Source organism: Anomalospiza imberbis, chromosome 2 (genome assembly GCF_031753505.1).
Source record: "Anomalospiza imberbis isolate Cuckoo-Finch-1a 21T00152 chromosome 2, ASM3175350v1, whole genome shotgun sequence".
Taxonomy (NCBI): Eukaryota; Metazoa; Chordata; class Aves; order Passeriformes; family Viduidae; genus Anomalospiza; species Anomalospiza imberbis.
The window spans coordinates 77,933,039-77,960,323 of NC_089682.1; the positions used below are offsets into that span (position 1 = coordinate 77,933,039).

General features: G+C 40.0%; 1 protein-coding gene across 6 annotated transcripts in view; it reads left to right on the forward strand.

Annotated features, from left to right (window-relative positions):
* Window positions 1-27,285, forward strand: part of POLQ (DNA polymerase theta) — a 53,276-nt gene that overhangs the window by 23,075 nt on the left and 2,916 nt on the right. Inside the window, exons 12-29 of one of the 6 annotated variants that reach the window (XM_068181919.1) lie at window positions 413-555; window positions 2,898-3,091; window positions 3,408-3,532; window positions 5,029-5,272; window positions 6,081-9,142; window positions 10,087-10,230; window positions 10,840-11,036; window positions 12,487-12,727; window positions 13,798-13,991; window positions 15,727-15,864; window positions 17,177-17,351; window positions 17,801-17,936; window positions 20,390-20,508; window positions 21,096-21,280; window positions 21,623-21,734; window positions 23,319-23,443; window positions 24,904-25,057; window positions 26,783-26,898. In XM_068181919.1, coding sequence (XP_068038020.1) covers window positions 413-555; window positions 2,898-3,091; window positions 3,408-3,532; window positions 5,029-5,272; window positions 6,081-9,142; window positions 10,087-10,230; window positions 10,840-11,036; window positions 12,487-12,727; window positions 13,798-13,991; window positions 15,727-15,864; window positions 17,177-17,351; window positions 17,801-17,936; window positions 20,390-20,508; window positions 21,096-21,280; window positions 21,623-21,734; window positions 23,319-23,443; window positions 24,904-25,057; window positions 26,783-26,898 — 5,804 coding nt within the window. The other 5 variants (XM_068181921.1, XR_010996435.1, XM_068181922.1 and 2 more) reach the window with 5 other exon arrangements.

A 27,285-nucleotide genomic window follows, 5' to 3' on the forward strand; every position in this document is an offset into this window, starting at 1 on the left:
TTCTAGCTTTCTGGAAGGTATCTTTACACCTGTTTTAACATATTTTGCATGCACATGTTCTTGGAAGGCGCATCACATCACTTGCACATCACCTCTAAGACTGATGTTTCGTAGTCTAAAAATTCCCAAAATATCTTTAAAGGAAGCAAACTTTAACCACAGGATTGGTGCATATTAACTGCAGACTGTAAATTTTGTCTTTCTAAAGAGAAAAAGGCTAGTTTAGACATAAGCAAGGCTAAGCCTGTTATTGTTTCCATTTTTCTGTCTTCAGAATGGCGACATACACTATTTCTTATTGAAAAAGCAGCTGTGAAAAGTTAGAAATCTCTCAAATGCAGCACAACCTGAAAATGAGTATAAACTTACACTTCAATGTTTCTTTATGTAATATGTATTTTTTTTTTAACAGCAAAGGTTTATCATCCAACACATCTTGGCTCAGCTACTCTTTCCTCTTCTCTTTCACCAACTGAAGCCCTGGAAATCTTTGCTGACCTGCAGCGAGCAATGAAAAGCTTTGTTCTGGAGAATGATCTGCATATTGTCTATTTGGTAGGTTCCTCATTCTGTGTCGTGTATTTTCTACTACCAAAACTAAGGGGAGACAGCACAATGCAAAGTTCTTGATGGCTCCATGGACATAGGTTTGGGTTTTTCTGTGCTTTGCTTAGTTTATCCTTCATGAAGAACAGCAGGTCCTTCAGAATGAGTGTGTTACCATAGTGTCTATTGTGTAGGCAGGTGCTGCATGCCATTTAACCTCATTGTTGTCACCCTTGACTTACTAAGATATCAGAACTTAATAAGTTTTGAGCATAAAATAATGGTAGTTTTTCTGAGACGCTTGAAGTTGATGAAACAAATTGACTTTTGTATGTGTGTTTGGAATCAGCAAGCTTAATTTCATATTACTTTTGGAGGCACAGAAAAAATGTTGGGCTTTTAGTATCTATTTTACTTACAAAAAGCCTCAGAGAACCACACTACTTTCTTTCTATGGGTGGGCTTTTCTTTGATTCAGTTACAGTGAAATTCATCCCTGATTTAGTTTACTTGCCTGGTGAGGCTGCCAGGGCTAAAGGAAGGAGTGTGATAAATCTTATAAGGGAAAAGTGTCCCAGAGTGTGTCAAGATTTATGAGCACATACACTTGAAAAGCTAAGCACTGCTATTTAAGACCTTGGGAGAGGAAGCCATGAACTTGTGAAGCTTAGTGAGGAAACCAGATGGAGTTGCACTGAACAACTTGGGATTCATGACGGCCAGAGGCCCATCATGCAACCATCAGCTGAAATCTGACACTCAGCTTTAGCCTTCTTTAAGGGTAAGGTGTATTCTCTTTACCAGGATGATAAATCAAAGGCAGAATTCGGGGGTCTTGTCCGAAAAGAAAGTTCACTTCAAGAGGAATGTGCTTGCAGGTACAAAGCTTGTTGTGCTGGGAGAGAGGGGCAGGCACGAGTCTGAGGGTACCTGTCTCTGCTTGGTGAATTCAATAACCCAGTTATGGGCTAGCACTGATAGATTTTTATCTACTGCTGTCCCATATGTGCTCATATCTCTGTTTTTAGAGGACACATTATATTTTGTTTTATTTCTGCCAGGTAAAATGAACTCCTTTGTGTTATGCACCAGTGAATTTTTTCCCTGTTTGCATGTCCAAAACAGAAAAAAAAAGGATGAAATTTGTTCCTGTTCTGGGGTAGAGGCAGTGATGGCATAATGTTTTTTATGCTGTACTTTTTAATTGCAGCAGCTTGTCTAAGGTTATTTTAAATCATACACTGTTGAACAAAATGTTCTTGAGATTCTCTTCTGTTAAGCTACTCTAAAACACTATCTTGCAAGTCTGTTCATTTTCAAGGCCAAAGGTTTATTTCATTCTGTTGCATTTTAATTTTTTTAAGTATTGTTCTTCATGTGTTCCTTGTGGGCTACCGGGATTTTATCTGTTAAAATGCTTTTTAATTCTTTTAAGCTTGCATCTTTTACTTGTACAAATATGACACTGAATTCCAAGTCCTTGTATTCTAGGGAAGTTGATTAAAACAAATAAGGATTTGCTAGGCTAGGAAAAGTTTTCCTTAAAGAAAAAAACCAAATTACAACAAAAGCCCCACAAACAACACAAGATAAACCCCCATCTTAATAGCATTTGTTTTTCTCAGCAGAAGAAGATGCATGGATGATTTATAACCACATAGACATCTAGTATTCTGTGCCATTTAACATTTGTGCCAAACAACTTTTAGTTCTTTCAAAATAATTAATCTTGTTTTATATCAATAAAAGTATGAAGATATTTTGTCTCCTCATAGAGGAACTGACTCTGAGCTGACTAAACATTAACAGAATTGGTTTTGTGTGTAAAAAACATTTTTAAAAAGTTCTGGAGGTTTTTTTGTTAATGTTAATAAAAGTTGAGATTTTTTTGTATTCCAGGTAAATGACAGCTTCAGCAAGTTCTGGCAAAATCTGTGTCCTTCCTGCTTTATCAGATGCTGTGGCAGTGGTTAGTGTGGTTACTCATGGTTTTTAAAAGTTGATAGATATCTGTAAATGATGTTAAAAATTTTTTTGTTTTCTTAAAGGACATTGAAGATACAGCTTAAAAATTGTTTAGTGTCTTGGATTTAAAGAATAATCTGACAAAGATTCTAAATGGTTTAATCATTGGAGTACCCATATGAGTCAGATCTCATCAGTACAAGTATTAAACTGGATTAGAAGAGCTTTTACTTTCTTCATGGTACACGCCTGTGACTCAGTGCCTTTACGTAGTGCGTAGGATGCTCTAACCACATTCTCTAGACTGTAGTTTTGTTTACCCAAAACTCTGTTTAGTTCTGTTTATTTCTCTGAAACAGTTTTTTGCATTGTGTTATTTTCTTTAGGTCACCCCAGTGTATGAGGAGTGGACCACAATTGATTGGTACCAGTTTTTCTGCTTATGGGAGAAGCTGCCTGCCTCAATGAAACGTGTGGCTGAGCTGGTGGGGATTGAAGAAGGCTTTCTAGCTCGCTCTGTAAAGGGCAAAATCACAGCTAAAACAGAGAAACAGCACAGACAAATGGCCATCCACAAAAGGTAGCCACAGAATGTGGGTGTGAAAGTGCAGATTAGAGGCTATAATTTGTATATGCACAGGCTCTGTCTGTTTCCAGGAACTGGCTCTTTTTCTGAGTGAGCTGATACGTCAAGAGAACCTGGACCAGTCTGCTCTGGTCCGAGAACACTGGAGGCACCAAGATGTTTGTGCTGATGTTTTTGGAAGCCATCCTGTCTGTTTCTTTTGTGTGCTATAGTGTAGTACTGTTCTGTCCTACGTATCACAGCACATTTTGCCATGTACAGTGATGTGCCCCAGATGACAATTTTGTTTCTTCATGTACTTCATCAACAGGTTTTTCACCAGCCTTGCCCTTCTGGATTTAATCAGCGAGGTTCCTTTACAAGATATGACCAAGAAATATGGCTGTAGTCGTGGTCAGCTTCAATCCTTGCAGCAATCTGCTGCCACTTACGCAGGTGAGTTGTCTGAGCAAAATACCCCAGGAGTCTTAGGCTAGTCTGGTTTTTGTTTTCGTCCATCCAGATTTGGGGCTAAAATAGGCACAGTGTGGTACTAACAGCAAACAGCCTTGTGAAACCACTTTTGGATTTATAGCTTAACCTGTGGTTGCCCCTGCTGTGGAACCTCAGAGTGTGCAGTGGGAAAGGGACCAGCTGAGGGGAATCAAGCAGCGTGCAGCTGCTGAGGTCTGTGGAAATCAGCTGTGTACTGTGCAGGAATGTAGCTTGTTCAATACTAAGTATGGAAATTAGTGCAAGTCCCTTCTAAAGCTTTGCTCTATGAGGAAAGAATACCTTTCAGCATTGAGTAAAGTTTGGAGCCTCTAAGATGGGACATGGCTTTCTTCTGAATGCAAAATTAATTGGCCAAAAGGTATAAGGTTACAGTTTTCAAAACAGAGTGAGTGGCTTCTGGGTCATTTATCGCCAGATCACAGGAGGTCAGACAGCTGCTGCCTTTAACTTCCCTAAGAAGGCTGTGTGGGAGTAGAAGTAACTGCCCACCAGTGACCGAGATATTTTTTTCTGTTGCCTAAATCCTTCATTACTCCATAAGTGGGTTTTCAGTTTTGAAGACAGTTTTAGCTCGACTTGCAAAACCCTCTGTGTGGGCTGCAGCATGAGTCAAAGCCCCAAAATGAAAAGGTCACGCCAACTGATGCAGAGTAGTTTAATTTGATTCTGGTAGTATAAATAACTTTTTTTTTTTTAACTTTTTAGTATAAATAACTTTGTAGCAGTTTCATAATTCTGTATTTCCAGTGTTAATAGCTGTCAGAGGAGTAATCTGGGAAGTAAAATGAACTATAGATCTTACAAAGAGTTAAGGTACGTTATAAAAGTTGTATTCTATAATCGCTGTAAAATTAGTGAGGGATGCCATGTTTTTCAGTGGTTTTCATAGTCTGTAGATGCAATCTGTGAGTAAGAAACTGTCTTTTCTGTGCTCTTTTCCTTCTCCCATGCACTGAGGACTGCAGTTGTAACCTTTATCATAGGATTTGCTACCTCCTATAATGCTCTCACTAACTGAAATCCTGCAGGCCAAGGTCTACTTTTATGGATGTCAGCGCTGGATTTCCCAAAGATATGTGCCGTCCTTTAATGACTCTCGTCACTACTTTTTCCTTTGCCTTTTTTTTCAGTATGGTTCTTTCATAGGACTCTTGTTTCAGGATATGCATGTGCTTCAAACTTTCAATATTAGCATCATTGAAAAAAGCAGTGCCATTCAGAATTTCTGCCTCACTGATTAACTAGTTAATTGCAGATTGAGTTCTGCAAGACTGGCTCCTACTCATAGTTGTCATAAACATGAGTTAGTTTCTGTAAATAATTGGAAGGTGAGAAATGTAAAGTGAGTGCTGATTCAGATTGGGGGGTGGGGAGCGAATCCAGCTTAGTAGAACTGGAGCTGAAGTTCAGACATTAATGTAACTTTTGTGTTCCAGGCATGGTAACAGTTTTCTGTAATCGACTGGGCTGGCACAACATGGAGTTGTTGCTCTCTCAGTTCCAGAGCCGCCTCACTTTTGGGGTGCACAGGGAGCTCTGTGACCTGGTGCGAGTGTCTCTGCTGAATGCCCAGCGTGCCAGGACGCTTTACAGCGCTGGCTTTGTCACTGTGGCTGATCTCGCTAAAGCCAGTCCTGATGACGTGGCAGCTGCTCTGAAGAACTCAGTACCATTTAAAAGGTGAGAAACCAGTAAGTCCAGAAGTCGAGTAAAGGAGTTTGTAAGGTGAAGGGCTACAGGATGAAACCGGCAATAAAATGTGGCAACCCTTTGGAACTTTGTGTCAAATATTAATTAGACATAACTTGTAGGTCTCTCTGACTGATCACAGTCGTTCCATGATTATTCTGAAATGAATAGAAGCACCTTGTATTTACAGAATAAGTTTTTGACACCTAAATTTTCTTCTTATTCCTCTTTTCAATGCACTGTTTTGTCCTGGGTAAATTGTCAGTGCTTTGTGGGGAGTTTTTGCTGCCTCTAAAAGGCAGCTTCACCATATGTTCAACATAGTTAATGATTTATTACTGATTATCTTTTGGGATTCTCTTGTGATTTATATGTTAGTGTAGTAACAAGTTTCCTTGATCAAGTACCTGTTGGACTGTGCCATGATACTTGTCTGGTTCATGCTCTTGAAGTTTCTTTACTTTGGGAAACAGTGCATGGAGGATGATTCATTGAGACCTGCATCTTGCCCTAGCAGGGAATTGGGACTTATCTGGGGTACATTGGAACACAGAAATCTGGAAATGCTTTTGGGGTATGCAGCCAGTAATATCTTTCATCAACATCTATTCATATTTAGAAATAGTTATTTCCAATTAAGTTATTTCTCATCAAGTGCATTATATTTTAGGAAGAGTGCTTTTGTAAAGGAAGCTGTGAAGACAGTTGACATGGGAACAGAAGAGAATAGTGCCAGCTCCTTGTGTTGTTTGTTATGTTCTGCATGGATGTTTACATGTGTCTGTTACATGCCCCACAGTGTTCGTAGGGCTGTGGATGAGGATGAGGAGGCAGCAGAGGAGCGTCGGGCCGTGCGCAGCATCTGGATGGCTGGAATGAAGGGCTTCACTGAAAGAGAAGCAGCCTCTCTCATTGTGGAGGAAGCCAGGAGACTTCTGCAGCAGGATTTGGCACTGATGGGAGTGCAGTGGAACCCAGAGTCTTTTCTTGAGACTGATACATCCTCTGTGATCAGCAGTGAGTCAGACCTGGAAGTCAGACTGCATAGATCAGATGGAGAGGAGTCTGCTGAGTCTTCAAGGGTGTTAAACAAAAAAGGGTGCAGAATTCAACACTGTAATGGCCTTGGCTCTCAGATTGGAAACTTATCAAATATTAAAAAGGGATGTAAAAGGCGACTGAGCAGTAGCACAGAAAGCTCTGTATTTGAGAGTGAAGTCCTGGGCAGGAAACAGGCTCGAGCAGAGGAAGGCAAGGGTGATCTTGTGTACAGTGCTAGAAAACGGCCAAATGTGTGCAGAGGAAATGAAAACGTAGAAGAAATGTCTCTGGTCAAAACCAAGATGGATTCTAGAGCAGCAATCCGAGAGCATCTTACTGAACAAGGAAAAACGCCAACATTGAGAACAGAGTTTTTAGCCTCTAGATTGATTAAAAGCACAGGTACACATTTAAATCGGACTAGGAACAAAAATGCCGCTTCAAAATTGCAGGGGTCACTTCTTGAAGATTCAAATAAGCTTAGCATAGACATACCAAAGCTGCCTGTTTCCTGCACCACCATCTCTACAGATAATTATGTTTCAAACCAAAATAATAAGGAATTTATGGAAACAGATTCTGTAACTCATAAAGTCTCAAGTTCTGTACAGATGGGAGAAGTTAAGATTGGGAAGAAAGATGAAATGGAAGGATTATTTACAGAGCCTTCCACCACTAATGAAGGCATGCCTAAGGGGAGAGCAGGTTTTCAGGCACCTGTTATGCTGAAGGGTACTCCACACACCAGTGTGGAGACACACAGTGTTGTAGGAAGTAGAGGAATACCTGGTAGTGCTAGGACACAGAGAACTGACAACACTGATTTTAAGCAGAAGAAAAGGAATAAAACTCAAACAGATGTGAGCTGTGCTGAGGCGAGGATTGATAAGTATTTTTGTCCTGGTGAAGAGAAAACCTGCAATATTCAGATTCAGAATGCTGGCAAAAATGGGAGTGAAAAGCCCAATGGAATATTGTTACAAGCTGGAACAATGCAGAATGGCAACAGTCATCCTAAAGATTTTCTGAAAGGCTCTTTAGTAAAATCCAGAGGTGTTTGCAATGCAGATGGTGTTCAGAATGATCCAGCCTCTCATCTGTTTTCTGACTCTAGAGACTTTGAAGACAGCATCCAGTTGGATACTCAAACTGAGATGATAATAAAACAGGTGGGAGCAGCTGGAATCACAGGACAGCAGGGGATACAAGGTTCAGAGCTGGCAGCAATACCACAGCAGGAAATATCAGAACAACGAAGCAGTTTATGGACTGAGAATGATACTGATAAAAGGCTGGCTGCAACAGTTAGGAAACTGAGCTTCCCAAGTCTTATCACAACAAATGACATTACAAAAAACACAACTCAGCACTGTAGTAATAACTTTTTGGAGTCTGGAGGCCTTAATTTACAGCCTGTAGTGAAGAAAATAGAACCTGCATCTTGCCTTAAAGAAAGCGATTTCTCAATGACTGACTCACAGCTAAACAGTTTTCTAGAAGATTACCAGACCCAAAATTCAGTGAAAGGGGAAAGTGTGTCTAAAGACCTGAATAAAGCAGCCTCCCATTTTGGTAGGGAACACATTGTACAAGTAGAGTGCCACCCTGTCCCTGAAACAAGCCTAAATATGAGCAATAGCTTGCTGTTTGATGAGAGCTTCAGTAATGTCAGTGACCTTTCAGCTGTTCACATCATGGAAGCTGATGGAAAAGACCCTGTGGCTTTGCTTCCTCCAGATGGTGTTTTGCAGAATCCAAGGCCTGTTGAGAATAAATTTGATGTCAGTGACAATCAGAAAGAACATGAGAATCCTGCTCAGTGTAACAATGTGTCTTTAGCATCCTCGGATGTAATAGCAGAAGTTTTAGACCATGGAAACTCCCCATCTTTTCTGAAAGACATTCCTTCTACATTTCAAGGTCAGTCAGGATTGAGAAACTCAGTTATTTGTAACAATGACCCCAGATCAAAGGACTTAGTAGGAGATCAAGGTGAAAAGCTCCAGAGAAGCCACCAAGCTTTTGAGAAGAACCCCCATCCAGTGGTGTGGACTGAATGCTCGTTTGAACTAAGCCCAGGATTGCAGGATGTGTTGGACAAATGGCCTAGCCTCTCAGGCATTGAAACAGCTTCAGCAGGTTCTGGTTTGAAAGAAGAGTTAGTTGCTCCTATTATTAGTCAAGAGCCAGATCCAGTTTTTGAATTGGACTGTTGTGAGCCAGAGCCTTTGTCCACTTGCCAGGATTTGAAAAGCTCTTTCAAGGTTAAAGAAAACAAATTGAAAAACTTGGATCTTCAGAAAACAGATGGCATAACACTTCAACTCGAGGGAAGCAGCAGAACATCCTGTCCTGCACCAGATAGTAATAATGGGTTTATTCCTCCAACACCTCCCAAAGAGCTTTTTCCAAAAAGTTCTGTTTCTCTCTCTGTGAAATCTGCAGGAAAGGGACAAGTCACCTGCAAGAAAGAAGGGCAGACGATTCAGCTACAGTGGAATAGTGAGGGCAATGTAGAGCAACAGGTAAAAACATTCCATGACAATATTGAGTGTCTAGACCCAACTGAGACAGATGAGATTAAAGATGATTCCACTGTAGACCAAGGCTTTTCACTGCAGCTGTCTCAGGATGTTTTTCCCTTTGTTCCCTTAAGCGCTGAAAGTTTCACTATTATTGATGTAGCAAGCGACAAAGCTCTTTTCCAGACTTTTGTTGCAGAATGGAAGGAGAAAAGCAGATTCTCCATCTCAGTTGCATGTGAAAGAACAAAGTGCCTTTTGTCTCCCATATCAACGATTGGTGGCAAATTCAAAAAAGGTCAGTTTCATGTTCCAGTGCATTATTTTGTGAACAGCATGTGGTATCTTCAGCTTAAAGCAGGCCTAGAGAAGGCAAGGATATGAAAATAGAGGAAAATCACTGATATAACAAAGTCATGGAGTGTTTGGGGTTAGAAGAGTCCTCTGGAGATTATCTAGTCCTCCTGCTAAAGCTGGTTCACATAGAGCAGGGTGCACAGGCTCACGTGCAGGCAGCTTTTGAATATCTCTAGGGAAGGAGATTCCACAACCTCTCTGGGCAATCTGCTCCAATGTTCTGTCACCCTCAGAGTAAATAAGGTTTTCTTCCTGTTCAGATTAAGCCACTCATAAAGCATCCCTTCCAAATTCAGGCATTTTCTAGCAGCCTCTTCAAGAGTTGAGATAGAAGTGTATTCTTTCCTTCCACTCTAAAAAGCATTTCACATTTGCCTGGTAAAAATCTATTTTGATAGTTAATAAATGTTGCTGTTGTTGTTATGGCAATGTGACAGCAAAGAATCTAACTGCTTAATCTTGTCATTTTAAAGGAAGAATGTGTTTAAAAAGCAGCAGCAAACTGTTGTGGGGAAAAAAAAGAAGCAATATTGCATCAACCCAGAGACTGATCTGAATTTCACACGTGCTTATATTGAACCAAGTTTACATTTTGAAAATATTTGAAAATATGTGACCTTGGTTCAGAGGCAGTCACAGAAGAATATTCAGATGCTCTCACATACCAACAAGCTGATAACACTTCATTACTATCACCAAAGACCTATCAAGGAAATGCTTGATACCAATTCTCCGTCCTCTATAAACACACAGCTCCTTTGCTTTACAGAGACTCGATAATATTCAATTTTAGGCTCAACTGTATGTATTTGCATTTTCAGGATCCCTAATCTTCTGTATTTATGGATACCACTTTATAATAGTAACTTAAAATTATTTCTCTAGTGAGTTCTCCTCAGCGGATGCAAGTTAAAGATGATGGATTTCCTGTCCAAGGATGCGAAGACGTCTTGGTAGTTGGACTGTCAGTGTGTTGGGGTGGAAAAGATGCCTACTATATCTCTTTGCAGCAGACCCAAGACCAGACTGGTAAGGGAGCAGACAGGCTCTGCTGGGTTATTTGATACTGCATCTCAAAAAAGTTCCTTCTGCAGATAAGTTTCTTGGAAGTGCTGTGATTGTCCCAACCCCAGCTCAGTTGTGTGGTGGAGTAATTTAGCAGTCTTAGGCGTTGAACAGCCTTGGACAGGTTGCTATGGATACATCTATAGTACTGTGTAATAAGGGCAGGTAATTGACTCAGACACTGGACTGTGAGCATGCATATGGCTAAAACATTTGCTCACTCCCAAGTTCTCTTTATCTAACTTGCTTTTCCCTTTCAATCTCTTCCAATTTTTGCTCTCCAGAACAAATCTAGCACTCAAATGCTGAACATAGCCCAATCTGTGCTAAGTGACCTTGTGACTAGGGTTTGATTCCTGACTGTCCTTTGTTTGTCAGTACAGAGGCAACGTATTTCTTTTGGGAGCTCAGTCTGGTTTGATAAAATATGTAATAGTGCTATAGATTCATTGCTTGTTCATAGTTCAACTGTAGCTTTTGTGCTTTAGGTGGATACATTCAAGATTTTTCTCTTGCCTTTTTTACCATGTAATGGATTAAAAGATGATTTTTTGTTTGTATTGCCTGCCTTAGATATCAGTCTGAGTTTGGCACCCCCACCTCTGGACCAAAGCCTACCTGTGACAGAGAGACTGAACCATCTGCAGCTGTACCTGCAGAAGAAGACCAAGGAGGAGCGCTCACTTATCATGTATGACTTCATCCAGCACTACAAAACTCTGCTGATGGCTTGTGGCATCTCCTTGGAAGGAAGTTTTGAGGACCCGAAGGTTTGTAGGATTAAGAAAATTTCTCTTGGGTGAAACTGCTAGTTTAAACACAACATTGGAAGGACAGGAGTAACTTCTGGTACTTCTGTTATTTTTGTATGAATCTGTCAGGAAGTTTAGTGAAATTTTCTTTCAGTGGGCAATCTAGAAGAATATTTTGAGGACATTTGCTTTGCTATGGATGTTCATGGTGCTTGCAAAAGAAACAAACAAAGAATTTCACAGGTTAGCACATTATTATTTCATACCTTTCTTGGAAGGGGAAATGAAGATATGTCTCTCCCCAGTCCCAGTGGATAGGACTTAATTTCTGTTTTGTTGCAGTAAGAAGCCTGGGACTGTAATGTCTCAAGTCCTTCTGGTCAGGTTATTTCTTCTGAGAGCAGAAGACTTTATAAGCAAAAGATTTACCTGCTATGCATATAGACCACTTTGTTACCCCTATTTTCCCAAAACAAAACAAAGTTTACATGGAATTTCAAGAGGTTTGGGTACCAGTCGTAACTCACATGAAATACTAGCTTGAGGTAAAAGCACCTTGTTGCTCATGTTACATAAAGCTCTGGGTGCACAGAAAATCCTGTTGATTTTTAAAGCTTGCTTTGCATATGGGCTGAACAGCTTCATGGCAATACTCAGCTCTGTAGGAAAGTAGCTAAGGTGTTCAACACAAGGATAAACATAAATTTTTTCATACTAAGACATAGTTTTAGGATGAATTTGAAGAGCAGTAAAAGTATCTTGCCCTTCACTGTTCCATGTAATAGTCTTACTCATGTTGGTTCATTTTAGTGACACAATGAATACACCCTTCCCAACCCCATATATATACATATGAGTTTTTCTTTCTGTTTGCATGGCAGGGGCAATGTAGAAATCTGTGCTTCACCCTGTTTCGACACAAGAAATTGAAATATACATATAAATGAATTTGCTTTGAAGACAGGGGCTTAAGCTCTACCAGGAGTAAAATAGTAAAATATCCCATGTAGAAATCTTGGCATTAGTCCTGTTCTGCAAAAAATAGGAGAACTCAGCTTGGCTAATATTCTAGATCAATAGCAAGTTCTGATATCTACAAAGTCATTTTTCAGATTAAACATGTTTTGATCCTGATTTTTGTATTTATTCCCTTTGAGTTAAGTTTTAATAAGTGAAAAGACACTTCAAGATGTGTTTATTTGACAGAGGATAAAGTTTTCAAACATACAGAAATAACTTTTCTTTTAGAAAGAAATAACTCTTTATTCTCACTCAAGAATTAAGCTCTTCAGTGACTTAGGCCTTCCTGAAGGTTTTTACTGAAATGATGTAACAAATTATTGCAGGTTACCTGCCAAATGAAGAAAAATAATATCCACTATAACCTTGAATTAACCCCTGGCAAAATATTTGCATTTAATTATGACTAAAAGGTAAAAATAGTCTCATAGAGGTCTCCCTTTTTAAGGTTGCATGTTGGCTGCTGGATTCTGGCTCCAAGGAACATACCCTTCACAGCATGGTGACCAACTTTCTCCCCAGTGAGCTGCCCCTCCTGGAAGGAGTGGGCACGGGTCAAGGGGTGCAGAGCCTGGGGCTGAGTGCCAGCAGAGACCAGTCTGGGCGGTACAGAGCAGCCATAGAGTCTGTGCTTGTCTTCAATGTCATGGACCAACTCCACAAGGAATTACAGAAAGAAAATCTGACAGGTAAAGAGACATCCTCCACTTGGGTGCAAAGACGGAGGGTAAATACAGCCAAGCTGCCACAGGCTGAATGATCCGTGCAGAAGAGAGGCAGTTTGGAAGTTCTTATCTAAATATACTCTGTCAAAATGTTCATTTGTTAAAAGAAAAGAGGGAATTCCCTTGGAAGCATATATATTCAGAAAAAAAAATTTAAAAATAATTCTTATATCCCAAATCTCCACCAGTTCCAGTGGTTAAGGCTGTAGCAGAATCAATTCTAAGTCTCTAAATCAAGCAGATTTGTACCTCCCAGGTGAGTGCCCTGGCCATTCTGAGGGACATGTGGGTCTGTCTATGATTTCTAATGAGCATTTTCAAAAGTTTTTGGATTTTCTTGTCAGAATTAATTCCTAAAATCCTCAAATGTTTTCTGAAGGAGATTTCTTGCTCTTTGGCCTGCCCATATAGCATGATTTGTCATGTATGCATTGTGTCCATGAAACCCTAGTGATTCCATAGTGAATGAAGCTGTATGTTTGCACTAATAATTGCTGAGTGCTTGTGCTGTTTTAAAACAAGCCATCAAAAAAAAACCCCAAAATATACTATTGGTGGTCATTATGATAGTTTCCCCTAAATTATATCCAGAGCCGAGGATTGTGGTCCAATCTCACTGAAGCATTTTACTGCAAGTTTTCCACATCATTTATGATTGTTACAGTTGAACCTTAGAACATTTTAAAAAGATGTGGGTGATGGAATTAATGTGTATCAAGTTAGAAAGCCTTACATTAAACATGTCTGCAGTTTATAAGATGTTGATATACAGAAAAATGTATTTTTTAGAAAAAAAGACAGAAGCTGCTTTCTTAAATACCTTTGTGATAAGAAGTGTTCCAGAACATCCTATTATGAAATACTTCTTATTCCAGAAACAAAAGTATTTAAATGAAATCTACAGTAAAAGATATCAGTGTGTCAGAACATTTCAGTATTTTCAAAACTGAGTATTCTTTTTTTTTTTTATGAATGTGTTTATCTGCAGTTGATCTGTTTTATAAAAGATTTTCTTTGGTTTGTACTTACTACAGATGTATTTTCTAAAGTGGAGATGCCCACCCATTATTGCTTGGCTCTGCTGGAGCTGAATGGCATTGGTTTCAGCACAACAGCCTATGAAAGCCAGAAACAGGTCATGCAGGCTAAACTGAGCCAGATTGAGACCAAGGCATATCAGCTGGCAGGGCACAGCTTCTCCTTGACCAGCCCTGATGACATTGCAGAGGTACATGAGGGTTGGGGTGGGAGGAGGAGAACTTCCCCAGAAGTTATTATCAAGAGCCTTTGGCTAAAATATAAAAATTCTTCATGGGAAGAAGAAAAGTTCTTCACGGCGTGAAGAAAATCCAAAATGCAAACCCAACTCTGCTGAGAGTTTATTCATCCTCACCCTCTTTGTGAGCTTGCTGCCTGCAGGAGGCTGTGTTTCTCCTGCTTGTTACTGATAATTCTGGTTTCTGCCAACTTTAGCAGAGATAAAGAAGGTAGAAGTGGAAATATGTATGTTGGAAATAAAAACCAAGTGAAAGTAAGCATGTGGTTTGTAAAAGACCATGGCCTCTCAGGGTGCATGAGATGATCTACCAATTAAATGGTTTTTGGAGTATTTTGGATGAGTGGTATGGAACTGGAGAAGCATTTTTGCAATGCCAGTGTCCCATACATGAGATGTGATTTGGTGTCATGTAGTCTTGAGTAGAAGAAGAGTTGTACTGAAAAATTGCATTGTTACCCTTGCCCCTGTACAGGCATGAACAAGGAGGAAAAACTGCTTTAAAAGTTTTGAATCAACTGCTGTCTGCTTTTAAGAACTTTTTAAGAACTGATATTTTTTAAAGTCTAAGAAACAGATTTCTATGTAAAATAGCAACACTTTCATTCCTGAATAATTTCACTTATATTTTTTAATGCACATTATGTGGAATAGTTGAAATATATTAAAATTGCTGTGTATGGTTTTCTCCCCCTTCTCTTTCTTTTTTCTCCATATACTATTTTCTCACTGAGGGGCTGTACTTTATATGAAAGTAGTCAAAATCTGCAAGCAGCTATCAGTAACAGAAATTCCACAGAAATATTCCTTCTTCGTTGCAAATGTAGAAGTCTTGCTCAGTAACATTAGTCTAAGTTAGAACTCCTGAAATAATGCTTGACTTTAGTTTCACTCTGCTTCATGGAAAAGGGGAAGTAAAGTTTTGTCTGAAATGCTGTTTTCTGAACTACAGAAGCTTGTACCTCAGGTGGAAATTTATTACCAGTCATGCAAAGTACCTTGTATAATAGGTATAATAGAACTTTACCCTTCTAGTTTTGTGTTAGTAAAACTTCTGTGCCATAAATGGGCAGGAGAAAAGCTTTCTGTTCCCTTCTGCCAGCTGTGAAATCAAAGACAATAGCTGCTAAGTAGTGTATCATCCTACATGGAAACATAAAGTGAAAAATTAAGAGCTGTATTCTGTCTGTCACCAAATGAGCACATACTTAATTTTCTGGTTTTTGGCAATTTGTTAGAAAAATGAATATTCTAGCTATTCTTTAAAAGGTATTTGTGACCACCTCCTTCTGTGCCATTCATATTGCTCTGAAGCCTGCTCCCTGCTAACTGTTTCCTTTTTTTCACCAATGTTCTTCCCACTTTCAGTCATCTGAACATTACATTTTATTACAGCTGATTGTCAGTAATAACCTCACTTATTGGATGGAGTCAATTACCTTTTCTAAAAACATACCTCTGAACTTAAACTTAGAGTGTTCAGAAAATGAGATTTTAAATTGCATTTCGTAGTTAATTAAAATGAGGAGGAATGACTTTGATAGCTGGGATCTTTAATCAGCTTTTTAATTACCTGAAGCATTTGTACTATCCTTTGGCTGGAACAAGCTGTTTAAGTGCTCAGTTGCTTTTGTTTTCTCCTGGGAGCAGCATGCAGAAATTGATTTGAAATGCTGGCCTCTTTCAGGTGTTGTTCCTGGAGCTGAAGTTGCCACAAAATGGAGATGTGAAAGTCCAAGGGAACAAGAAAACCCTGGGTTACACCAGAAGAGCAACTGCTAAAGGAAACAGGGTCAGGTTAAGCAAGCAGTTCAGTACAACCAAGGTACAGGAAAATCTGTTTCTAGTCTGAAAGTAAATTTTAATTGTCTTTTGCTCCTCCAGTTACCACTGGAAATTCAAACTGGTTTCTACCTTCTCTGTTAGCAGAATAAGTGACTCCTACTCTCCTAAAGCTTGAGTGCAGTGAGGACATGCCTGTAAATAGCAGGCTTCAATAAGAGTGAATCAGGCAGAATCTGATTTCCCAAATCGTGTGTAAGACCAAAATAGCACAATAATTTTGTAAAGCCAATAGCAGAAGAATTTTTCCACATCAGCTTGAAAGATGCTTAAATACCATGTCGACAAAATACAATATTTTCTTTTCCTGCTACTATCAAATCTGAATTTTTTGCTTCAGAGAATTTGTCTTCAGAATGGCTAATCTGATGGCTTATCAAATTTAGTATATCAGAAGCTTGTATAATGTGAAGGCTATTGACATTCTTGCCAGTTGATAAATATTGTGGACCTGCATTAATACCAGCTGCTGCAGGCTAATGGGTGCTCTTGCCAGACAAGTGAAATTAGCAGATATATATGTTCCTGTTTTCAGGACTCATTAATCTGTGTTGTTTTCTTAGTTTCCCCTTGTTCAGTGTAGTCTGTACTTGGAAGACAAGTATTGATTTCTGGAACTCAAGTAGCAGTGAAGCCATTGGGTGCAGTGGTGGTGGCAGAGCAGGGAGCAAGAAGCAAAGGGAGGATTTCCTCCTTTTGTGATGTGGAGGGAGGAGGCTGCAGCTGCCTGTGGCACACAAAAAAAAAAGTTATTTTGAGAAATTCCACTGTCTTTTGAAATTCTTGTTAGTCCCTTTATATTTCTGATTAAACTGAAAGGATTTGATTGCTAGTGATCAGCTTTGTCTTTCAAGGAGCATGGTCAAGGACTTCACTTGGTGTTCCTAGTGTACAGATAGGAGAGAGCAGGGAGGAAAATATGCAAGAAGATGGAGGAGAAGCATTAATGCTGGACAAGAGGAGACAACGTAGGGGACCTATGGCAAGCGATGCTTTATTTCATCACTTCAGGTGGTTTATTGGTTGGTGCAGATTAAGAGCGATGACGAGAGTGCAGAAGTCCAAAGAGAAGCGATTGTCTTCTTGTGGGTAATAAAGCTGCAGCTGTGTCAGGTGATGCTTTGATTACCCAGGTGTAGGTGGTGTAAGTGGAGAGGATATCAATTTAATTTTAAGGCAGTGGCATTGGAAGCTCACTGTGGGTGAAGGAGTCACTTTTTCCTGCAGAACTGCAAAAACTTTATTTATAAAATTTTAAAGGCCGTTGATTAGTTGTGCCCTTTTCTTCCCACAAGGATGTTTTGGAGAAATTAAAGACACTTCACCCATTGCCAGGGCTGATATTGGAATGGAGGAGGATCAACAACGCCATTACTAAAGTGGTGTTTCCACTACAGAGGGAGAAGCGATTGAATTCTGCACTGGGAATGGAAAGGATATATCCAATTTCACAGACTCACACAGCTACAGGTGAACAAATGTGTGCAAATGTCCCAGTTCTTACTGGCTTTTTGTCTTTTTGTATGTGTGTGCAGCTTTTCCAAGAGGAAAATATAGGAAATTAAGCCTGTGCTGTGCTTCAACCAAACAAAGATACTGGTACATCTATTTGACATATATCTGCATTAAAAAAACAGATGTGTTTAAAATAGCTTTTGTGTTCACTGAGCAGTATTATTCATTTCTTGCACATATTACCATGTAAATCTCTGACTCCAGAACAGGTTATTAGTGGTACAGAAATGGGGAACCATCACAAGCCCATTAAACACAAATTACTTTTCTTTTTTAAATTTTTTTTCAGTGGTTATGTCCTCTCACTCTCCTGCCCATTGTATTTTGGAGATGCAGTGTGTGCAGCGGTATTGATTTAGAGAGACTCCTTTTGGACCCTTCCTTAGTTCTGCCCTATCTTTCAGGTCGAGTAAGCTTCACAGAGCCAAATATCCAGAATGTGCCAAGAGATTTTGAGATTGAAATGCCAACTGTGGTTGAAGAAAGCCCCCCCTCCCAAGCCCATGGAAATGTTAATTCCCATGCTGCATTGTGGGGCAGGTAGGAGGATCTTGACAAAGCTTCTGTCTAATCTTAATGTGGTCGGGTTGTCAAATTTCTCTTTTCTGATTTCACCTGTGACTGCTGACGTGTCAGTGTGATTTGTTATTCAGTGTTTCTCTTACAGGGGAATAAATACCTAAGAATCAGTGATACATGAAAGACATTATAATACTAACAGCATGTGGTTTCATGTAGCAATTTGCTTTCTTTTTGACGTTCTTTATGAAACCCTTCAGTGAGATTAGCGTTATGTTCCCAGCTGGTTCGATGGAAAGCCTGAGTGTGAAAATAACCAAACTGAAGTTAGGATCTGGTTTGACTTGCTAGGAAGTTCTCTGAAAGAGGATAGAATATTGTGGAAGAAGCAGAAGAAAAATCACTTGTTTTATGCTGTGCAGCTCCCTTTTTAAGGGAACAGGGGTGAACATATTTTTCATTCTTTGTTAATAATTTCATTCGTGATAGTGACCTGCAGTAACTACCAGGTAGCAGAGGAAGATTTCTAAATTTGGTTTCTCTTAATCAAATACCCTGTTTTCTATGATTCTACAATTCTACTTTGACAGCATTACATGCCAATGCCTAAACAGTTGTGTGGAAGTCTAGTGAAACACCAAGATCAATCTTTTGGCATCTACCTTGTGAGCTTTGAGGCTTCGTACTTGGTGGTGCTTTTCTGCCCTTTCAGTTTCTCTTTCCATTCAGGTTCTTGTCCCAGTTGTGTCACCTGAGTGACTTTTCTAAGCCTTTTTCCCCACAGCAAGGTGTGAGAAATCTGAGAAGGTTCTTGCTTCTTCTCTCTGGCGCCTCCTACTATCGTGTGTTTAACACCCTTGTGCCTTGGGAAAGTAATGAGAAGAGAACTCAGGAGTAGATGGATCTTGTTCATCTCCATCTCAGAAGAACCAGGCATAGCCATGGAGGCAGGAATGTCATTCTGAGATAAAGCTGTGGCAGTGCTCAGGCTTGCATCAGCTTTTCAGGATGGCTGGGGAGTGTGCTGGTTTCTTGAGAGTCTTCCCTGTAGAGAAGAGTCCATCAAAGGACTGGAGTGCCTGCCAGACTCTGAGAGGTCTGTTTCTCAGACTGACTTTTCCTACATTTTCCTACATCCTTTAGTTAAGCAGCCCTGTGTTAGGAAGATGGGCAATCCTAAAGGCACAGAAATGACTCCTGGCACAAAAGAAATTGACATCCAGCCAAGTCTGATTGGCCTTCCAGACTTTGGTCCAAACTGTCTATTATCTTACCAACTACTATTGCTACTCTTTCCTCCTGTTGTAAGAAGCTTCTGACCAAAGGAGTGTAGCTAAATTAGGTCATGGTATAAAGCCCTTATACATTTAACTAAACTGAGAACCTATGCTGAACAATGTGGTTTTCTGCAGTAGCCAGACGTGCAATTGTCCCTCACCTTTATTTCTTCTGAAAATTTATTTCTGTGATTTTTGTGCATTCATCTCATTGATCCCTACCATGCCTGAAAATCCAACATTTAAGAAGAAAAGGAAGTGCACAAGGGAGAGCTTGATGTTTTTTTTTCTGTGCTCTGCAGAAACTAGTCTTGATCTTAGAGATACCTTTTCATTTTGATAAAGAATTTGCTCAGATCCCTGATCCAGACATCAAGGACTTAAAAAGGCTTTTTGCCTTCCAGTGAAGAGCCCACTGGACTGTCTGGTAGACTGGTGCTGATGGGAGAATGTGATGTGAATGGTGTCAGAGCTGTGAACTGTTCTGTGGATGTGCTCATGGATACAATTCCATCTGCAGCTACAAATGACTTGGTGAGACAGGAGACCTAAGCAGCCCTGAGAGGACGCAGAGCACGTGGGTGACACTGTAAAGTTTTGGCCTCTCAGAAAGGAAAACTGAGCAGCTTTGGGGCACCTTTTCCCCTCAGTCTTTAGGGAGGAAACGTGCAGTGTGTTACGAGCACCTCTTCTGCGACTTCTGCTCTGTTTTTACAGGCTAACTTGTGAATGTGTGTGCATGTGCATGAGGGCAATATTGGGAGGGATTTTTCTGCCACTGGGCTGGTGTATGCATTCTGCAGAGTAGAATGATGTGGAGAGACTTGGCACTCAAGGTGAAGTGTTGAATTTTTAGGATTCCTGGGACTCTGGTGTCTTTCTGGAATAAGCTCATCACAGATCTGGGGCCATTTATCTTACCAGTTTTAGAGCAGAATTATCCAATTTCTGAACTGAATCCTGAATGTACTAGGAAGATTTATCCCTAAATCTTTTTGGACTCAATAAATCCTTTTCAGGTATTTATATGTTCTTTGTCCAGCTCCTCCATGGTCAAATTTGGGTATGGATTGTCCAGAAAAATGGAATAGAGGCCAGTGTCTCACTTGTTTTCACTGATTCATTGTGGTAAAAATGGTTATGCATCTCTTAGTATTCTAGAAATTGGTGAAGGGCAGTCGTTCTTTTTTTCCACAGATGCAGAAAGCGTTCCAGTATTTTGCCTAATGGGCTAAAGGTTCAAGCTGCAAACAGATCCAGAGAAAGAGGAATACCATTTTCTGTTAGCATGAGGCATGCTTTTGTTCCTTTCCCAGGTAATACCCAGGTCCTGCTCTGGAATTGTTAAGTATATGGTTAGCAAAAAATCCCAGATATGATGAAGGTTTAAGGATTACTAACAATATATATGTGTCTAAGCAGTCTACTTGGAAAACTAGTGCAGTAGTTAGCATGCCTTCGAAATTATTCACATGACTGTAAAAGAGAGAGTTTCAGTTGGGCAAAGTATTCAAATGATGTCATTCACATGTTGACACTTTCTTTTCCTCTTTAGGAATACCTGTTTTTTAAAGAGGTAGCTAAGGCAGCTCTTAATACACAAATTGCACTCTACCTAGTGTTCTTTCTATCCAAATGTCAGTTCCCACATTGCCTGCTCTATCTTATACACATGGACAGATACTTGTTTACATGGTTTTGATGGATTCTAAATGTGACTAGATGTAAAGCATGCAGGCCTGAGCATTGGGGAAACAGACAAGAGTTTGTCTTGATAGAAATTGCTGTGAAAAACTCTCAGAGCAGAAGATAAAGGATGGGTTCAGTCCTTCTTGCTGAGAAGTTGGATGGAATATTGGAGTAATTTATGAAATAATGCTTTCTGATAACTTCTTGATTTCAGGTGGCTTAATCTTGGCTGCTGATTACTCTCAGCTGGAACTGAGGATCCTTGCTCATTTGTCTTGCGACTGTCGCCTCATCCAAGCCTTGAACGGCGGTACTGATGTCTTTAAGAGCATCGCAGCAGAATGGAAAGTGATCGATCCCGAAGCTGTTGGAGAAAGGACCAGGCAACAAGCTAAGCAGGTAATTTTAGGCAAAAGATCACAGCAGCTTTCTGGGCAGGAAGATTCAGTGTTCAACACATGCTAGTATGTTTTTCTGTTTGACTTAGGCCATGATTGTTCAGTAGTTGCTTTGTCCGTCCTCCCACTCTCAGTACATTGCAACTGGAGCTGTCAGAAATTTTTGGGGGGGATGAGGGTGGAGAAAAGCAGCATGAATGGTTTGGATTCAGAGGGAGTCTCCCTTGAATACTTGCCCTTGTTTCCATACACTTGTCTTCCAGTGGATCACATTTTGTTTTGGCTCTGCTTTCTCTGTGTGGCTGACCAAATGGTTGCGATTCTTCACCCTTTCCTCTGGCAGATCTGCTATGGAATCATCTATGGAATAGGAGCAAAATCTTTAGGCGAGCAGATGGGGATTGATGAAAATGAAGCTGCCAATTACATTGAGTCCTTCAAATCGAGATACACAGGTTTGGATATGGCTGTTTGGGAGCTGGGTGGTGGTGGTGGTGGTCGTTGTTTTTAATCCCTTCTCTCCATATCTCTTCAAATCCTAAATTTGTCTCAACCTACTACTTGTATCTCTTGAAAATGCTTTTCATTTTGAAAATGTCCAGTGCATGAATGCAGCAGTTTGATATTCTGTAATGTTTTACTCTACTCTGGTTTTATTCACCTTTAGGACTTTGTTCTTTACTTATTACAATAATTTTTTTGTTGTTTTAATTAATTAATAAGCCCTGAGGAATAATTTTAAAGCTTTTCATTTTCTGAATGAGAAACATGCTTTTCCTTATAAAAACACAACTTCAAATTATATGCTGTGACAACTTTAGACCATGCTTCTTATAATTTTTAAATATAAGCATTTCCTTATTCTGCTTTTGTCTTCTGCTTTCATGGAGTTTTAAACTGTTTTACATATTAGCATTTAATTTTTATCCAGCTGCTCAGAGTAGCTCTCCCCTGTTTTGTAAAAAGACATAGCTGTGTTTCTAATAAGGATGTTAATTTTTAGGGAATATGTAGAGAGAATAGAGCTGCAATCAGAAAAAGAATGGAGGGCAAATGGGACAAGAGGCAGCCAGCTCTAGTCGTAGGACTTGAAAATGAGCTGGAAAATTATGCTCTGAAGATTTAGGGTTTGTTTCTTTATGAGACAGATGCAGAAAAATGGTTTCCTGTTAAGATTCTGTTTAGTCTCCATTAATTTCTGAATTAAAAAAGTCTCTCCTTTGTGACCATTAGGAACGACTTCTTGCCTCCTCTCTCTCGGTACGTGTGTGTGCATACAAACTGCAGCATACCTTATATTGTAACTTCACTTCTCGTGGGTTTTCACTTGCTAGGTGTTGTCAGGCTGACTGCTAAATGACATACTTAATGAACTGACTCATGCTGTCAGTCTTGATTTTGAATAGGTCCTTTTACATTTTATATTTTGTAAACATGGAAAGAAAGTGTCTGAAGTTAACTTTTCCCACTTTAGTACAGTTGTTACCTGAACTTGCGGTGCAAGTTCACTCTTCCCTGTCTCACCTTTCTTTGACCTAAGTTTCTTTTTAACACTCTTGGTGGATTTGCTCCTTCCCTTGCAAAGTACAGGTGGGTGATTTTATTTCATCCTAGAATCTGAAGGGACACAGCCTGAAGTCAGGCAGCTTGAGGCATCAAGAGCTCTGACTTCTGCTTTCAATTTATTTCCTCCCTACTACTTGTCTTTCCAGTGCTGGTCCAGGTTCTGATCTCTCTATTATCAATAATACACGTTTGACCCTCTGTGCCTGGGCACTGTGCAGGATGGATTTCCCACCTCCTTGTGCACAGCCAGATATCCTGACACTGAGCACTCTCTTCCACCTCAAAAGTCTTAATAGGTTTTGCAGCAGAGCTGAATGAGTGATCGTGTGCCTTTGTCCACTAATGGGGTCTGGGAAATTTAAAGGATTTCCTGTGTGCTGTTTGGCTGCCCCAGACTGCTTTCAGTGACCCCACTGAGAAGTCAGTACAGAACATCCGCTGTATTACAGACAACTTTCTCTCTCCTTTCACAGGGGTTCAGAAATTCTTGAGGGAGACAGTGCGGAGCTGCAGGAGGGATGGGTTTGTGCAGACCATCCTGGGGAGACGGCGCTACCTGCCAGCTATCAAAGATCCAAATCCCTACAGTAAAGCTCATGTATGTTGAGTGCTGTGCCTTTTTAAAATTATTTTTTAGTTTTATTTTTAAAATGCCAGATTTCTTTGTGTAGCCATGTCTGCAGTTTTACAAGGTTTGCGAACTATCTTAGTCATGACCTTCCACTTCTTGCTTGGTTCATTGTTCCCTCAGTCATTCTCTGAGTAACAGAGCTTTTGTCATGGCCTGTTTGACGTAAGTCTTCTGTGACTGGGTGTGCAGCTGTCACCACTGTGCTAACCTCACTTCAGAACTCCCACGTTGGCACTGGAGTGAGCAATTTATTGAAATCGACGGACATGATTTTAAAAAGCCTCCACACAGGGGTACACTTTAACTCTTCAGGCTGAGTTGCTCCCACTCAGCAGTCTTTGTATGTTACATGCTGTCAGCACTTGAACAAGAAAGGGCATTTAAGACCTATATTTTTGGGTATTTGTTCCTTTTCTTATTTTCCCTGATAGGAAAATTGCTTAGATAAATATTTACTTAGTATACACCTTTGCACTAGCATAATTTTTTTTCCAGGTCATTTTGGACACTTCTCCCATAGACTCTACTTCTGTAAGAGTAAATTGACTCCCTAGGAAGATGTTTCTGTGGGGAGGAAGCATTATACTTCTCAGTAGGAAGCTGGATCAAGTTGTGTGGAATTAAAGACTAGAGTAGAAGAGGAAGGAAGTGGGGAGTTTGTACTCCAAAGAGTTGACAGGGGAACAAGGAGGCTTTCAAAACACTTTTGAAAATAATGGACAATTTGATCTGAAAAATACTTCAGCAGGAAGTTTTCTAGATGCATCTTCTGTCCAAATTTGATTTAGTCTTTAAAATCATATTAAAGTCCAGTTAATGAATTATCTTCACTTTCATTTCAGCATCCTTGTAGTTCTTTGCACGTGTTTCAGCTCTAAACAAAGAACGAAGAAACTTTGAATACAGCTTTCTTGTCTGAGCAGGGGATTAGTAGAGAAGTTGCTTGTGTTGAAAAAAAAATGGTGGTCTGGTGTGTTTTTGCACAGCTGTAATGCTCTGGCAGTCAGGATTTAGTGTGGCAGACCAGATTGTTAGTCCCTGAAGTCCAGTTTCTTGCCTTCAGTTGTCCATCCCCTATGGCTTTGAAGATAGGCAGAAATGTCTTGTGATGCTTGGATTAACTGAGATTTTTCCTCTCTCCTTCAACCTGTTAGCATGGGTATAGGCTTCTCCTTCTTGTGGATTGTGATTCTTGCTGATATTCATTAATTTTAAATTTGTGGAATTTTGTCAGGTGCCTGTAGAAATTTTGTGTCTGAAGCTAGCCTATAATGTTTCTTTTTCTCAGGCAGATAGAACAAACTCTTTATTTGGAATTTTTACTCTGTGTATATTTGGGCATGTATTTATTATTTTTAATTAAGTACATGTGACATGTTGGATTTGATTTTTTGGGGGGAGTTTTGAGAACAACTATCTCTCTTCAGGCAGAGCGCCAGGCTGTGAATACGACTGTTCAGGGATCTGCTGCAGATATAGTCAAAACAGCCACTGTGAACATTCAGAGACGCCTGGAAGCTTTCTCCTCTGTGTTCAAGTCCCACGGACACCTGGAGAGCTCCTTCCAGAGAGATAAAACTGGTATGGTTGCCTCTTCTTTGCACACTGGAGCAAGATTTTCAGTGTTACTAATGTTAATTAAAAAAAAAAAAAAAAGCCTGAAAAAAAAATTACTGCTTTTGGGCCTAGAGGTGGGAGAAGTTTTATTTTCTGACAGTGGTAAGTCTGTCTTTAAGGGGCAAAAAATTCATCAGGAAGGAGAAAAAATGTCTGCTCAACAAACTAAAGGAAATGTGACCAGAACAGATACTCCAATTACCTCAGAGCAGATCTTGCAAAGGTTGGCAGGGAGAGTTCATGTGTGATGTGGTCTGTGATGCCACCACAGAATTGTTTAGAAGTAGGAAGTAGGAGCTGAGCAGACACTCTGGCTTCAGAGGCAGTGAAAAAATTGAGTAGGGTGACTCCTGATTCCAAAGATACATTTTTTGGTTAGAATTAAGTTTGGAATTTGTTGGCTGGAATTTGATGTACAGAGACTTCACAAGAGTATTATATGAAGCACTTATCAGCATAAGCTTTTTGTGGCTGCAGGTAGCAAAGCTGTGCTGGGGTGCTCATTCCCAGAGGAATGCTACAAAGACTTTTTTTAGCTTAATGTAGATGGTGTTTTGCTCATCAGGTGTATTTTAGGAAGACTGCTTAAGAAATGGAGAGCTGTATTTCTTTGATAGTTCTTATGCTTCAATTGAAACATGAAGCTATCTTAATATGAAGAGTCTGAATTAGAGAATAAATAATTAATTGCCAAACCTCTAAAAATGTGTCAGGGAGATTATTTTGGAGAGACCAGATTCAGAGGTCAGCTAGGAGTAGAAGGCACGAGCTTGGCAGAGCTTCCCACCTGTCCTAGGAGCAGAAGCTACTGACCTTTGGCCAGTGTAATTGTAGGGAGGTGAGTAGATTTGTGACAGTAGAGTTTTCCCCTGCTCTGATACTGTTTGAAGAACGGGAAGGAATTCTTTTTCAGCAAGTTAGAGATATCTGTGCCATCAGAGGAGCATTCTGCATCATGTGGCTGCTTCAACATTGCTGCTCAGTGTGAGGCTTGTGTGAGCAACTGATGATGGCTTGAAACCCTCTCTGTGAACTGAAGTCCTCCTGTTAGTTAACCTGAGAAATAAATAACTTTTGAGTCTCTGTGTGTGAGGTGGTGTTTGTTTATTTTAAAACACCAACAGCTTTTACCATTGAAGGGTTTGTTTTATTTTTTGTCAGGGCAGGCCCACCAGGATCTTGGCTTTGTCAGCAGCTTACTTGTTTATTCAATAACTGCTCTTTTCTTCCTTCCTCAGTTCTACTCAGGAGCTACAGTTTCAGAAACTGCATTTTGCAGGGGACTGACTGCTTTCTTAATCTAGCCATTAAAATGTTTGTGGAAGAAAAGCAGAATTCTGATTCATTGCCAGAGAGAATGTTGTAAACCAGCTTCTGATTAAACTTTGCAAGATTTTGTTTAAAATTTACTTTCAAAGCAGATGGTTCAGGAGACATTCATGTCTTTATAATGTAAGGCTAAAATGTGTATATCTAAAATACTTTCCATTAACATTTTTTTTCCTCAGTAGCTGTACAAATACTGATAGAATAGCCATGATTTATGGTTTTGTCTGTAGGCACGGGCTTTTTAATTTTCAAGGTCCACACGTTCTTTTTCTCAGCATTAGGAATGTGCAAAGGTTTTTGATACAAGACACACACTTTTGTATGATGGTGCCTAACACACTCTGCTCTTCACCTGTGTAGGAAGGCTGTCGAGGAGGAGAAACACAGGGATGTTACATCCCATCAGAGGAGGCTTCTTTATCCTCCAGCTGCACGATGAGCTCCTCTATGAAGTTGCAGAGGATGATGTCATCCAGGTACAGCCCTGCAGTTCCTCTTTCAGCTCTGCTGTATTACTGTATTTCAAACAATCCTTCCTTCTAGGAGCTCACATTCTCTTCCCTGGATCTCCCCTCCCTGGGTGCTGGAAGGGCTGTGAAAACAAAGTTCAGCTGGATGAAAAAAAACATGTTTGCATGCTTGATCCCTTGATTTTTGGGTTCAAGCCATCCCCGTGGCTGAAGTTTATTTTCAGTGTGTGCTTTGTTGCTTGTACCAGCAGTTCATGCAACTTCTCTGTGAGGCTTGATGAGTGAAGTTGCTTAATATTGTTGACAGGTGTAGGGGGAAGTGTTTCCTCATCTGGAGGTATTTTTGCCTTCCTGTTTGTGCTCTGGTGCCTAACTCAGAACATGCATTATAAC